This window comes from Cheilinus undulatus, linkage group 23, assembly GCF_018320785.1.
Source record: "Cheilinus undulatus linkage group 23, ASM1832078v1, whole genome shotgun sequence".
In the NCBI taxonomy this organism is placed as follows: domain Eukaryota; kingdom Metazoa; phylum Chordata; class Actinopteri; order Labriformes; family Labridae; genus Cheilinus; species Cheilinus undulatus.
Genome location: NC_054887.1, coordinates 29561470 through 29576303, shown reverse-complemented (window position 1 = coordinate 29576303; position 14834 = coordinate 29561470). Strand labels below are relative to the sequence as shown.

The window sequence follows — 14834 nt, the reverse complement described above, 5'->3', positions numbered from 1 at the left end:
ACCCACTTTGATACTTTCTGCCTGTTTTTCCTCTTTTACCATTTTAACGTATTTTCACCACCTTCTCTGGCAATTTTTGCCCATTTTGCCACTCTCTAACCCGTTTCAACCATTTTACTAGAGTATTTTTGCAATATTTTTGTCACCTTTAACAAATTTTGATACTTTTTCCACTTTTTGCCTCTCTAACCCAATTCTTGCCATTCTTTTACCCTTTTTTACCCATTTCCCTTAATTTTTACCCCCTTTGTGCCACTCTTTCATCCATTTTTTCCACTTTTCATCTATTTTGCCACTTTTTAACCCATTTTCATTACGTCCTTTTGCCAATTTGCCACTTCTAGCCCACTTAGGATACTTTTTGCCCCTTTTTCCCTCTTTTACCATTTTAACCTATTTTCAGCACTTTTTCTGCCACTTTTTGTCCCTTTGTGCCACTCTTTAACCCTTTGTCATGACTTTATTTAGCCATTTCTGCAACATTTTTTGCCACTGTTAATGCATTATGAGAATTTTTTTGCCACTTTTAAACCAAGTTTTGCCACTTTTCGCCCATTTTGCCACTCTTTAACCCGTTTTAGCCACTTTCCTGCCAATTATTGCCCCTGTCTGCCACTCTTAACCCTTTTCACTGCTTAGACAATTTTTTTCAATATTTTTGCCACTCTTTTATCCATTTTTGCCACTTTTCCCATTTTTTGTCTCTCTTAACCCATTTCTTTCCATTCTTTCCCTTTTCCCTTCATGTTTTTTGTCCTTTTTGCCAATCTTTTATCAGTTTTTGCAACTTTTCTATTTTTCCTCTTTTTAACCCCTTTTTATTACTTTTTTTTTCACAATTTTTGCCACTTTTGACCCATTTTTGATACTTTTTGCCCTTATTTTCCTTCTTTTACCATTTTAACCTATTTTCACCACTTTTCCTGCCAATTTTGTGCCACTCTCTAACATCCTTTTCCCACTTTATCTGGCCATTTTTGCAACATTTCCAACAGTCTTAACCCACTTTTAAAAAAAATGCATCTTTAAAATATTTACTAAAAACAGCCAACGAGGGATTTTTTTGTGAAAACAGATCAAATGTTGAGTCATTCTTAAACTATTTCAGTTGTTTTTGGTGGATTTAACATCTGCAGAGATTTTAAGCCAAAATATTCTCTTAAAACCACAACATCTTCCTTTCCTTCTTCTCTGAATATAATGGTCCTCTGGGGGCCGGACAGGAAGCTTTAGGGGGTCTGATGTGGCCCTCGAGGCTGCCAGTTGATGATCAGTGCTTTAGTCACATCATTTATTCTCTTTGCATGAATCTGGTTTCAGATCATACTTGAAACCTGGGATCCCTGCTCATGACTGACAGATTTGCCACTGGTGGAGAAATATTCTGGGCTCTGAATGTCCAACGAAAACTAAACCTCATTTTAGTCTTATTCTAGTCTCCTTGACAAAAAATAAATTTATTTTCACCAGTTTTTGTAGTCAAATAGCTAGTTTTTGCTAGTTATAGCTCCGTCTTTCCCATGGAAAAGGCTGTCGGCTTACCTTTTTGGTCATAGTTTTAGACGATGATATTAACACTATAAGATATCAAATGTGAATTTGCAGCTTGAAAACTGAGACTTATTCAGCCATTTTTGAATCTGTGAAATAAGTTTTAACCACTTTTTCGGTGTGTGTTCTGCTCAGGTTATGGCGGTCTGGGTCTGTCGATCGAGGGTCCCAGTAAAGTGGACATTAACTGTGAGGACGTTGACGACGGGACGTGTAAAGTCACCTACTGTCCAACAGAACCTGGAAACTACATCATCAACATCAAATTTGCTGACCAGCACGTCCCAGGTATAATTGAAGCTGCACTCAATTAAAAAATTGGGTTTTATTTTATTTTCACATCTACTTGTACTTTGATTACTATAAATGGTGTTTTATTTTGGTGGGAACAGGAAGTCCATTCACGGTGAAGGTGTTTGGCGAGGGTCGCATGAAGGAGAGCATCACCAGGAAACGCCAGGCTCCCTCCATCGCCACTGTGGGCAGCACCTGTGACCTCAACCTCAAAATCCCAGGTGAGTTGTGACATCACTTCCTGCTCTAGCTTCCAGCTGCCCTTCCTGCTTGCTCTTCTTCACTTCCTTCTTTGTCCCCTCTCTTCTTTTCCTCCTCTCTGCTGCCCCCTGCTGCTTATAGGGAACTGGTTCCACATGGTGTCGGCTCAGGAGCGCCTGACTCGCACGTTCACCCGCAGCAGTCACACCTACACTCGCACCGAGCGGACGGAGATCAGTAAGACGAGAGCGGGGGAGACCAAGAGGGAGGTGAGGGTGGAGGAGAGCACGCAGGTGGGAGGAGAACCCTTCAGAGACGTGTTCGGAGACTTCCTGGGACGAGAGAGTCTGAGCGGATTCAACGGCATGCCGGCCGGCAGCCGACCACCGCTGCAGGATGGTGTGTGTGGACGAGTGTGATGATGTGTCTCTACTGTCTCTAATTCTAATGATAAGGACAAATTTAAAGTATGTGCATGTGGAAATATCTAACCAGAACGTTCTTTTAACCTGGCTGCATGCAGGTGTTGTGATTTGCTGTGAACGTTTTGATTGTGCAGGATTATATTCTCCATATAAGAGCCTGTGTCCAGAAACAGCTCCAATGTGCTGGCAGTCTTGACCACAGACTTATTCTTTACCTGGCAGGAGTTTAATCATCTCATATTTAATCTGTGTCCTCTCTCAGGTGAGCCAGGTAACCAGGAGATGACGGCTCAGGTGACGAGTCCTGGAGGAAAAACGGAGGATGCTGAGATCATTAAAGGAGAAGACAGCACCTACAGCGTCCGCTTCATCCCTCAGGAAATGGGCGCTCACACCGTTAACGTTAAATACAGAGGCCAGCACGTTCCTGGGAGCCCCTTCCAGTTCACTGTGGGACCCCTGGGAGAGGGAGGGGCCCACAAAGTGAGAGCAGGAGGAACCGGTCTGGACCGAGGAGTGGCGGGGATCCCAGGTGAGCTGGAAAAACATCAGCTTTGTCTTCTTCTTGTGTCTTGTTTTGTCTTTCGGATGGTAAAAGATGTTGATTTGTTTGTTCGCCAGCTGAGTTCAGTATCTGGACCAGAGAGGCCGGAGCTGGTGGTCTTTCCATCGCTGTGGAGGGACCCAGTAAAGCAGAGATCACCTTTGAGGACAGGAAGGATGGATCCTGTGGAGTGGTGTACGTGGTACAGGAGCCAGGTGAGCCTGAACATACAGTACGTTTCCATGCAGCTCCACAGATGTATGGCTGGATCTCTGCCTTCCTCTCTGACTCCTGCAGACAGGCAGAAATGTCTGGGCCTGACAAACCCAGAGTATGGGCCCTCCCCAGCTGTTTATTGATGACATTGATGTATGTGTTTTAAATCAGTGGCATTGGTGCTAGTGCCCTGGCTAACAGTTCCTTCATTCTGAGGCTGAAAAGTGTGTCAAGTTATTAATCCTTATTCACCATTTTCCTGCCCATTTTTGCCATTTTTTCACCACCTTTCACCATTTTCCTCATGCGTTTTTGCCCCTTTTACCTTTCTTGACACATTTTTGCATCTTTCAACCTAATCATGGCACTTTTTAACCTCTTTTCACCAATTTCCGTCCCATTTTTGCACATTTCTTGTCTAACTTGACCAAATTTGACCTCTTTTAATCCCATTTTTGCCACTTTTTCACCATTTTCCATCAATTCCCCTCCCATTTTTACCTTCCTCAACCCATGTTTTCTACCTTTTTCCTGTATATAAGTGACTTTTTAACCACTTTTCAACTTTTTATTCCATGTTCAGTTCCTTTTTTGCTTTTTTGACCCATTTTTGTTTCTTTCAACCAATTTTTTGCCAGCCTTTCCTGATCCATTTTTACCTTTCAGAACCCATTTCTGCCACTATTTAACCGCTTTTCACTATTTTTTGCCCCTTTTGACATTTCTTGACGAATTTTTGCATCTTTTAACCAATTTTTGCCTTGTATCCCCATTTCCCCTTCCATTTTTTTCCCTTTCTTGACCCATTCTCATGTCTTTTAATGCAATTCTGCCAATTTTTAACGGCTTTTCACCTATTCCCACCCATTTTTTGCACCTTTTGTGCCTTACTTGACCAACCTTTACCTCTTTGAATCCCATCTTTGCCTCTTTTTCACCACTTTCCACCATTTCCCTCCCTTTTTGCCCCTTTTTACCTTTCTCAACCCATTTTTTTCTTCTTTTATCCTATGTATGAACCACTTTTTAACCACTCTCCATCACTTATTCTTTAAGTTTTGCCCCTTTTTCCTTTTTTTTTCTTTAAACCTTTTTTGCAACTTTTGAATATTTTCCCTTCTCTTTTTATCTTTCTTGACCCATTTTTTCCTCTTATAACCCTTATCTGCCACTTTTCCCACTCTCCACCATTTTTCCCACTGAGTTTTGCCCCTTTTTACCATTCTCAACCCAATTTTTCTACTTTTTCCTGACATATAAGCAACTTTTTAACCACTTTACATCATTTTTCTGCTAGGTTTTGCCCCCCCCCCTTTTGCCTTTTACCCATTTTTGTGTCTTCTAACCAATTTTTGCCACTTTTCAATATTTTCCCTCCTATATTTGCACCTTTTTCGCCCTGCTTGTCATATATTTACCTCTTTTATCCCAATTTTGCCCCCTTTCTTTACCACTTTATATTTTTTCCCACCCATTTTGCCCCTTTTTACCTTTCTTGACACATTTTTGCATCATTTTGCATCTATTTTTTCCATCTATTTTTTACCTTTCTAAAGCCATCCTTTCCTCTTTTAACCAATTTTTGCCCTTTTGTCCAAATTTTCTTCATTATTTTTCCCCTAAAGTTATTTCAGTTCCCTCTACTTTATTCTCTAGCATCCTGACATTTGTTCACATCATGGCTTTACTATAAAGTCTGACATTACTTGCCCATGTGCATTGTTAACATCAGCAGAAAAGTGATTTAGGTAAAAAAAAAAAAGGGATTTACATTTTAATCAGGATATATTGTACTACAGCAAAATAAATTTCATTTTTGTTGCTTTGAGAAGGGCGCTTATTATTCAGGTTACAAATAAAATCTTGTTTTCACAGCTTAACTTTATAGTGGACCAGAATTTTCCTGACTTCCCCGGCCCCTCATTTGGCTGGGCCCCCAGAAAGCTCTCCCCTTTATCCTCCCTGTGGGCGGCCTTGCTTGCAGAGCATGAAGTATGCTCTTTTGTATCAGTGTATTTCTCACGTTTTTCATTGTAAAGATCCATCAGTAACTTAACCACTACTGTAAGGTATGACATTAGCCTGTGAAACAAAGAGTGATTAATACGTTTTGTTTACATGCATGCGAGTACACATCTATTCGACCTTTCCTGTCCTTCATAACCGTGAGTTTCTTGCAGCTGTTGCACTTCTACTTTTGTGAAAGAAGGGACAGCACTAAAAGACAGGAGAATCCAGACTTCAGAGCTGTGCATGGGTGCTTCAGTGGAATACACTGGAGGCTTACACCAGTTTAAGTTGTAAGCTTTATACAGTAGATGGACTCCAAGGTTCAATTCAAGCTTCAAGGGCTCTGTTCACAGCTGCAACTGTCCATGTCATGCTCTTGTATGGTCTTGTGCATTGCAAATGTTTGGTCTAAACTGAGGAGAATAAAAGCTCTGATTGTGATGAATAAGTAGTATTACATTTCTGTTATCCTCTCTCTCCAGGCGACTATGAGGTTTCCATTAAGTTCAACGATGAACACATCCCAGACTCCCCATTCATCGTCCCCATCGCCACCCTGTCTGACGATGCTCGCCGTCTCACCATCACCAGCCTGCAGGTGAGAACATAAAATCTACACCTTTAATAAGATCAGTAAATCACTTTATATAGAGCCAGCTGACACTCGTATATGAAAAGGCACCATGATGTGTTATCTGATATATTGAGGGTGACAGTTTGATATACTGCGAGTAGATTTATGATGAGTGTGAGACCAGCTGCTCTGCAGAGAGAGTAATTCTGTATTCATGCATGTATCCCACAGTTTCAGCTACAGCTCTGTGTGTTTATACTCAGATTCTTTAAAGCTGAATTATTATAAAGCAGTAAAACAAGAAATATCTGGTAGATCAGACTTGGACTCTGATTTCAATGAGCTTTTTTGAGGATAAAGTCATGGAGTTAGATGTAAGATTTTTACCCACATAGTCTTGATTAGTGACGTTTACAGTAAAGCTTAGACATGAACCGTCTTTTCTCTACTTATTCCTGATCAGGAGATGGGTCTCAAAGTCGGGCAGGAGGCCTCCTTTGCTGTCCAGCTGAACGGAGCCAGGGGTCTGATCGATGCCAAGATCCACACGCCATCAGGGGCCATAGAGGAGTGCTACATCACAGAGCTGGACAGTGGTAGGACACGTGCTTCTTTTAACTGTTAAAGGAAATAATTTGAGGTGGACAGTCCTTGAGTGGCACAGTTTTGACACTTTGGTAATTTTTGATAGTAAAATGTTTTTCTGGGGGGAATTTAGACAGTCTTCAAGATTTTGCTTGCATGTTTTGTCATTCAAAAAACAATGTTGTGCATCTAGGACTTCTATTTCTGTCATTTTTTCCATGTGTTTTTCCATGTTTCCAGTATTATCCAATTGTAGCCACTTTTTCATCCTTATTCACTGTTTTCTCGCCAATTTTTGCCATTTTTTCACCACCTTTCACCATTTTCTCATGCATTTTTGCCCCTTCTAACTTTCGTGACACATTTTTGCATCTTTTAACCCCATTGTACCACTTTTTAACCTCTTTTCACCAATTTCCGTCCCATTTTTGCACATATCTTGCCTAACTTGACCAAATTTGACCTCTTTTAATTCAATTTTTGCCCCCCCCCCTTTTTTTTTTTTTTTTTTACCATTTTTCATCAATTCCCCTCCCTATTGCCCCATTTTACCTCCCTCAACCCATTTTCTACCTTTTTCCTATATATAAGTAACTTTTTAACCACTTCTCAATTTTTATTCTACAAGTTCAGCCCCTTTTTTGCCTTTTGGACTGCCCCTTCTACCTTTCTTGACACATTTTTGCATCTTTCAACCTAATCATGGCACTTTTTAACCTCTTTTCACCAATCTCCGTCCCATTTTTGCACATTTCTTGTCTAACTTGACCAAATTTGATCTCTTTTAATCCCATTTTTGCCGCTTTTTCACCATTTTCCATCAATTTCCCTCCCATTTTTACCTTCCTCAACCCATTTTCTACCTTTTTCCTGTATGTAAGTGACTTTTTAACCACTTTTCAACTTTTTACTCCAAGTTCAGTTCCTTTGTTTGCCTTTTTTCACCCATTTTTGTTTCTTTCAACCAATTTTGTTGCCAGTTTTCAATATATTCCCTCCCTTTTTACCTTTCTTGATCCATTTTTGCCTTTCAGAACCCATTTCTGCCACTATTTAACTGCTTTTCACAATTTGTTGCCCCTTTTGACATTTCTTGACGAATTTTTGTATCTTTTAACCAATTTTTGCTTTGTTTCCCCATTTCCCCTTCCATTTTTTCCCTTTCTTGACCCATTCCCGTGTCTTTTAATGCAATTCTGCCAATTTTTAACCGTTTTTCACCTATTCCGACCCATTTTTGCACCTTTTGTGTCTTACTTGACCAACCTTTACCTCTTTGAATCCCATTTTTGCCACTCTTACCTTTCTCAACCCATTTTTTTCTTCTTTCATACTATATATAAGCCAGCTTTTAACCACTTTCCATCACTTTTTCTCCAAGTTTTGTCCCTTTTTGCCTTTTTTCTTTTAACCATTTTTTTCGCCACTTTTCAATATTTTTCCCTCCCTTTTTACCTTTCTTGACCCATTTTTTCCTCTTATAACCCTTATCTGCCACTTTTTCACCATTTTCCCACTGATTTTTGCCTCTTTTCACCTTTCACAACCCACTTCTTCCACTTTTCCCCTACATTTAAGCAACTTTTTAACCACTCTCTATCATTTTTTTTTCTGAGTTTTGCCCCTTTTTTCGCCTTGTACGCATTTTTGGTAAGAACCAGTCAGAGCCCATTATGAGTGCACTTTGTCCCCCATGTGTCTCTACAGACCAGCACGCCATCAGGTTTGTCCCAAGGGAAAATGGAGTTCATTCAATTGACGTCCGCTTCAATGGAAGCCATGTTCCTGGAAGTCCTTTCAAAATAAGAGTCGGAGAACCAGGACAGGTTGGAGATCCTGGCATGGTGTCTGCCTTCGGACCAGGACTGGAAGGAGGAACCACTGGTACAAACGAATTCTAATCACATTTGCCAACATATTGAATTCACTTGCTAGATCTTAACAGGGGCTCATGAAGTCTTTGACCTTGTTTTTTTCAGGCGTGGCGTCAGAGTTTATCGTGAACACATGCAACGCTGGCTCAGGAGCTTTATCTGTGACCATCGACGGACCGTCCAAGGTGAAGATGGACTGTCAGGAGTGTCCTGAAGGGTACAAAGTCTCCTACACACCAATGGCGCCTGGAAACTACCTGATCTCCATCAAGTATGGAGGACCACAGCATATTGTTGGCAGTCCCTTTAAGGCCAAAGTCACAGGTGGGTCGATGGACCACAGGGTCTGCTAGGTTCTCTATGTGGTTAGTGCTTGGACTCAATGGACTACCCCAGGGATTAGCTTCATCTGCACTAGCCCAGCAATACTTGTCATTACTTGTCACTAAAGCAGACACTTTTCTCCTGATGTGAACCTGATGTCTATTGAAGATTGCTATCCTATGGTGATAGACAACAGGTTGATTGATAAAGGGTTTACTTCTTTGAATCTCTGTGCAGGTCCTCGTCTGTCCGGTGGTCACAGTCTTCATGAAACGTCCTCTGTTCTTGTGGAAACTGTCACCAAGTCATCACCAATGGGAGGGGCCTTCGCCTCTTTACCCAAATTCTCCTCAGATGCTAGTAAAGTCATCTCCAGAGGCGCCGGGCTGTCGAAGGCGTTCGTAGGTCAGAAGAATACGTTCACGGTCGATTGCAGCAAAGCAGGTGAGGAACAGCAAATACAAGGACACAATAAGATAAAATGGTGTCGTCTAGATTTAGACTGAAACTTTCTCTCTGTATAGGTACCAACATGTTGATGGTGGGCGTCCACGGCCCTAAAACGCCCTGTGAGGAGGTGTACGTCAAACACATGGGCAGCAGGATGTACAACGTCACGTACACGGTGAAAGAACAAGGCAGCTACATCCTCATCGTCAAATGGGGAGACGAGAACGTCCCCGGCAGTCCTTTCCACGTTACCGTCCCTTAAGACTGAACTCTTCATCTCTTTGTCCCTCCTCTGCTGCAGCTCCTCTTCTTCATGCACTGAACACACAAAGACTGTTCACTATTCACTGTTTCAGACAGTTTTACACTGTGCACAGTTCTGATTTCAGCATCTTTCTTTTGTCTCTCGTGCAAAAATCACTGCCAAAACAGCTGTTACATATGTTAATGCTCATGGAAACTACACCAAAGCTTTAGACAGTGACACAGTGATTGTTTCTCTGATGGCGTACCTGCGTTTACTCTGGACTTGGACTCTTTGACACAGCTATTGAATCAGAATGCCACCTGTGGAGCAGAATCTATTAGAGCGCCATTTCTCCAGCATTTATAACAGTTTGAGCTGAACTTCACAGAGATGATCGATCGTTTTGACAATGCTTACATTTAGAGAAGAACCACCAGCCCAAAGCTAAGTATCAGGGAATTACAAGACATTAGATCATATTCTGATCAGTGCAAACAAGATACTGACTTGGGGGAAAACTACAACTTGGATACCCCTTGTTTGCAAGTATTCTTATCATAGAGCAATGCATGTGCAGGGAAGTATCTTGATCACTAAAACTAGTGTCTTGTTTGCATAAAAATTATTGCATAATTCAGTATTTTGTATGCACAAGACACTGACCTATTGTTTGAGTATCTTGTTAACTATCTTGTTTAAACAATTTCTTTTAAACCATTAAGTACGATTGCATAACATCACATTATGAACAGTTTGGTTGTATCTTGCTTTGCAGTGATTTTTCAACAACTCATGAGACCAAGTCAACAAGAAAAGTAGCTATCTTGTCTGCACAAGATAGTTTTTTTTTTTTTTTTTTGCACTTTGTTTTTTTTGCATCTTGTCTACAGTAGTGACCGTGTTGCTAACACTACTTTGTGCTGAAAAAATGGTTTCTCAGATTGTATCTTGTTTGGAAATTTTGCTCACTTAAGTCAGTCAGTAGCAAGTATCTTGATCACTAAAACTAGTGTCTTGTTTGCATAAATATCATTGCACAAGACACTGACCTATTGTTTGAGTATCTTGTTTAAAAAATTTCTTTAAAAGCATTAAGTAAGTTTGCATAATATCACATTATGAACAATTTGGTAGTATCTTGTTTTGCAATGCAATGATTTTTCAACAGGTCATGAGAACATTTCAACAAGAAAAGTAGCTATCTTGTCTGCGCAAGATAACTTTTTTTGCACAAGTGACCATCTTTGTACACACAAAATAGTAGCGTGCTGGCTAAAGTTAGAATCTTGCATGCAGCTTTGGTAAGTATCTTGTCTACAGTAGTAACCATGTTGCTAACACTTAGTTGTGCTGAAAAAAAAGGTTTCTCAGATTGTATCTTGTTTTGAAACTTTTACTTACTTTTCTTAATGACATACCTTGAACAGCAAGTTCGTATCTTGTTTTTGCAGTGATTGTTTGACAAGTTAGTGTCATGTTTGGACAAGATGGTATATTGTTAGCTTTTTTTTTGCAAAAGTTTCTGTCTTGCAAGAATAGGATATTGTCTACTCATTTTTGTTCTCAAAAAATAGTATCTTGCTGGCTCAAGTTAGAACCTTACGTGCAAATTTTCAACACTAGTTTGAACAAGTTAGTATCTTGTCTACCAAGTGACTATTTTGCTGAGAATAGCTCATTCTCAAAGAGTTTCTTAAATAGTCTCTTTTTGGAAACTGTGTCTACTCAAATCAGTTAGTGGGTTTATACAAGCAAGTATCTTGATCACACAAACTAGTATCTTGTTTTCATCAATTTGGCTGCACAAGTCAATATCTTGTTTTTAAAGATTTTGTTGAAACTAGTAAGTTAGCATAGTAATATACCTTGAACAACAAGTTAGTATTCTGTTTTTGCAATGATTATTCAACAAGTCAGTATGATGTTTTTACAGGTCAGTATCTTGTCTGCAGAAGATGGTAACTTGTTAGCTGCTTTTAGCACAGGTTACCATCTAGTGAGTAAGAATATCATATTCACACATTTGTACACACAAATCAATAGCTTTCTTCGCACAAGACACTGACATTTTGTCTGAATATCTATTTGACTATCTTCTTCTTTATATACTTCTTTAAAACCAAAAAGTATGTTTGTATTACATCATACCTTAAACGATCAGGTAGTATCTTGTTTTTGAAATGATAACTCTGTGCAAGATAGTAATTAGATAGATTTCTTTAAGCACCAGTTACCATCTTTGTAGAGACAAAATGTTATCTTGCTGGCTCAAGTTAGAATCTTGCTGACTAATTTCTCATTTTGTTTTCTAAAGGCAGTATCTTGTTTTCACAAATGACTCTTTCGCCAACATTAAATTGTGCCAAAAATGTGTTTCTTTGGTAGTATCTTGTTTGGAAACTTTGGTTCCTCAAGTCAGTCAGCAGGTTTATGGAAGCAAGTATCTTGAAAACTTGTATCTTGTTTGCATAAATATGGTTGCACACGCCAGTTTCTTGTTTAAAAGATTTTGTTGAAACAACTTAGTATGATCGCAAAACATACCTTAAAGTATTTTGTTTTTGCAAGGATTTTTCACCAGGTCAGTATCATGTTTGCAGAAATGGTATCTTGTCTGCACAAGGTAGTAACTCAAGAGCTTCTTCTTGCACAAGTTACTGTCTAGTGAGAAAGAATATCTTGTCCACACATTTCTGAACACACAAATTAGTATCTTGCTGGCTCAAGTCAGAATCTTGCCTTTAAATTTCTGAATATGATTTCCACAAACCAGTATCTTGTCTGCAAATGTGACTATGTTGACAACACTAAGGTGTGCTTAAAAGTAGTTTCTTCGATAGTGTCTTGTTTGGAAATATCGGTTTCTTCTGTCAGGCAGTAAGTTTATGCAAACAAGTATCTTGAGCACAAATCAGGCATCTTGTTTGCACACAGTTGCACAAGTCAGTATCTTGTTTAAAACATTTGTTTAAACTAGTATGTCAATACTAGGTTCATACCTTGAACAACAAGTTTGTATCTTGTTTTTGCAACGATTATTAAAAAAGTCAGTGTCGTATGCACAGGCCAGTATCTTGTATTCACAAGATAGTAAATTAGTTATTGTCTAATGTGTTGTCCAAATATCTTGCTGGCTCAAGTTAGAACCTTGCATGCAAATTTCCAATATTGGTTTCCATAAGTTAGAATCTTGTCTGCACAGCTGACTATATTGCCAACAATACATCGAGCTCAAACATTACTTTCTCAGTATCTTGTTTTCAAACACTGGTGGCTCAAGACAGTCAGTACATTTATATGCAATTAGAAAAAGGCAATTTATTGTGCTACTTAAAATACATGTAAATGTGCTGGTCTGACTGAAATTGGTTTGAGAGTCTGTGGATGAAACTAATCATGCAAAACCAAAGAGAAACAGATCATATGCCTGACACTTTAAGTTCAAATCTCAGATGGGTTTTTAAATTTAGTTTTAACAGAACTAAAGACAATCTTGATCACACAATGAATCAGAATTGGACAAAACTACTTCTATATTCTTTTAAAATTAAGATTCTATTTGTTTTTGTGTCTTCTGTTTTGTTTATAGTATTCACATCCTGAGAGTAAAACTGAAACACCAGCATCAGAATCAGCCGGTGTGACATCTCATCTGGTTGATCCTGTCCTAAAACGTTTTCTTCCCTCAGAGCTGCAGAGTTAAATCAACCTCAGAGGATCAGGACGAGCTGCTGTGACTTTATTTCAAAGCTAAAAAACACTTATTTTATTTATTCTCAGACCTTTTGTTTCCTGATTTGATTTTCTTTGACAGAAAATGGTCTTATTGTTGAGAGAGCTGGAGGAGAGTTAGCGTTGGTTCAGACTGAGACAGATGTGATGATTTAGATTTTTTTTTTGTTTGTTTTTTTACCACATGGAGCGGTGCGGTGGAACTATCAGTTTATTTTATGAATGTTTAAAAAGAACACACAGGAGATGTATCAGTGAGACATTACTACAGAGTGACATTTTATAGTGATTTTGTATGTATCGGAAATGGATGAATGAAATGATTTTAACTGTTTGATATGTTAACCTTCAACCCGGTAAGATTGTGCAGGCATAATAAAGTTTATTTGCTAACTTGCTATGAAGTCTTTTTTATTTTTTTATTCTAAACAGCCTCATTTTAGTGTTTGATACGAATGCATAACTGATCAGATAACTTTAGAACAACAAGGCCCAGGTCTTTCAAAAAATATATAAGAATTTCCTCTACAAGCCAATTCCAAAAAAAGTTGGGACGCTGTGTAAAATGAAAATGGAAAACAGAATATTATGATTGTCAAATCTTATAAATGATATTTCATTCCCAATCAAACATAAACAACATATCAGATGTTGAAACTGATTATTACTGATTATTATCATTTTGAATTTGATGGCAGTAACACGTGTCGTCTCATCAGTCTTAGGTCTGGACTGCAGGCCAGCAGGTTCAGCACATGGAATCTTCTTTTGTGAAGCCATGCTGTTGTGATGGATGTGGTATGTGGTTTAGCATCATCTTGTTGAAATAGTCAAACTAGGTCTTTGAAAGAGATGTTGTCTGGGTGGGAGCATATATTGCTCTAAAACCTCTTTCTACTTTTCAGCATTGATAGTACCTAAAATTTTGTACATCTGACCACAGAACAGTTTTCCATCTCACCTCAGCCCATTTTAAATGGCCTCCAGTCCAGAAAAGACAGCAACATTTTTCATTTCTTTTTGAATTTGATGGCAGCAACTCATCTCAAAACAGTCGGGTAGCATAACAAATGGCTTGAAAAGTAAGTGGCACTTAAGTAAGTAAGTGTTTTGGGGCCATTTTATGCCTTGATTTATAGTGGAGGACAGTGGATAGAATCAGAAACAGGGAAGAGAGAGGGGGAGAGAGATGTGTGAAAGAAGCCACAGACCAGACTCAAACCCGGGCTGCCTGCTGGAACATATCTTTATCATCTACACCCCTAAATGCAACATTTAAGAGAGGCAGAGTCTCTCAGAAGTAAAGATGGGCAGAAGTCCACCAATCTATGCAATAAATGGATGGACGGCCCCTCTCCTCTGTAGCCACTGGACAGAGCATCTGTGGTTTCCAAACAGAATTTAAAATCTTAATTCATGTGACCACAGAACAGTTTTCTATTTTGTCACAGTCCATTTTAAATGAGCTTTGACCCAGCTGTGTGTCTGATTTCTAGAAACTCTGAAGTCCATGCAATTATTTAAAGTAGCCCTAAGGGCCCAAAGATCACAAACATCGAGTACTGACTTTAGGTTTTTGACCCAGATTTCTCCAGATGCTCTGAATTGCTCCACAATTTTTGGCACAGTTTTGCAGATTGGTAAACCTCTGCCCATCTTTATTCCTGAGAGACTCTGCCTCGCTAAAATGCTTCTTTTATACCCAGTCTTGTGACTAACCTGTTGCAAAATGCTCCTCCAGCTGTTTTCATTAGTATCACTTACTTTTCCAGCCTTCTCTGGACCTGTCCCTACTTTTTTGAAATGT

At 39.2% G+C, this 14834-nt stretch overlaps 1 protein-coding gene across 6 annotated transcripts in view; it reads left to right on the top strand.

Moving 5' to 3' along the window:
• The window catches only part of LOC121505703 (filamin-C-like), a 77359-nt gene extending 63954 nt beyond the window's left edge, over positions 1-13405 (top strand). For 4 of the 6 annotated variants that reach the window (XM_041781221.1, XM_041781220.1, XM_041781219.1 and 1 more), the window contains 11 exons: positions 1687-1839; positions 1944-2066; positions 2188-2445; positions 2734-3003; positions 3093-3230; positions 5724-5839; positions 6279-6411; positions 8108-8284; positions 8380-8598; positions 8836-9042; positions 9123-13405. In XM_041781221.1, the coding sequence (XP_041637155.1) occupies positions 1687-1839; positions 1944-2066; positions 2188-2445; positions 2734-3003; positions 3093-3230; positions 5724-5839; positions 6279-6411; positions 8108-8284; positions 8380-8598; positions 8836-9042; positions 9123-9310 (1982 nt within the window). In that variant the 3' untranslated portion in view covers positions 9311-13405. The remainder of the gene's footprint in view (positions 1-1686; positions 1840-1943; positions 2067-2187; positions 2446-2733; positions 3004-3092; positions 3231-5723; positions 5840-6278; positions 6412-8107; positions 8285-8379; positions 8599-8835; positions 9043-9122) is intronic. The other 2 variants (XM_041781224.1, XM_041781223.1) reach the window with 1 other exon arrangement.
• The last annotated feature ends 1429 nt before the right edge of the window (positions 13406-14834 follow it).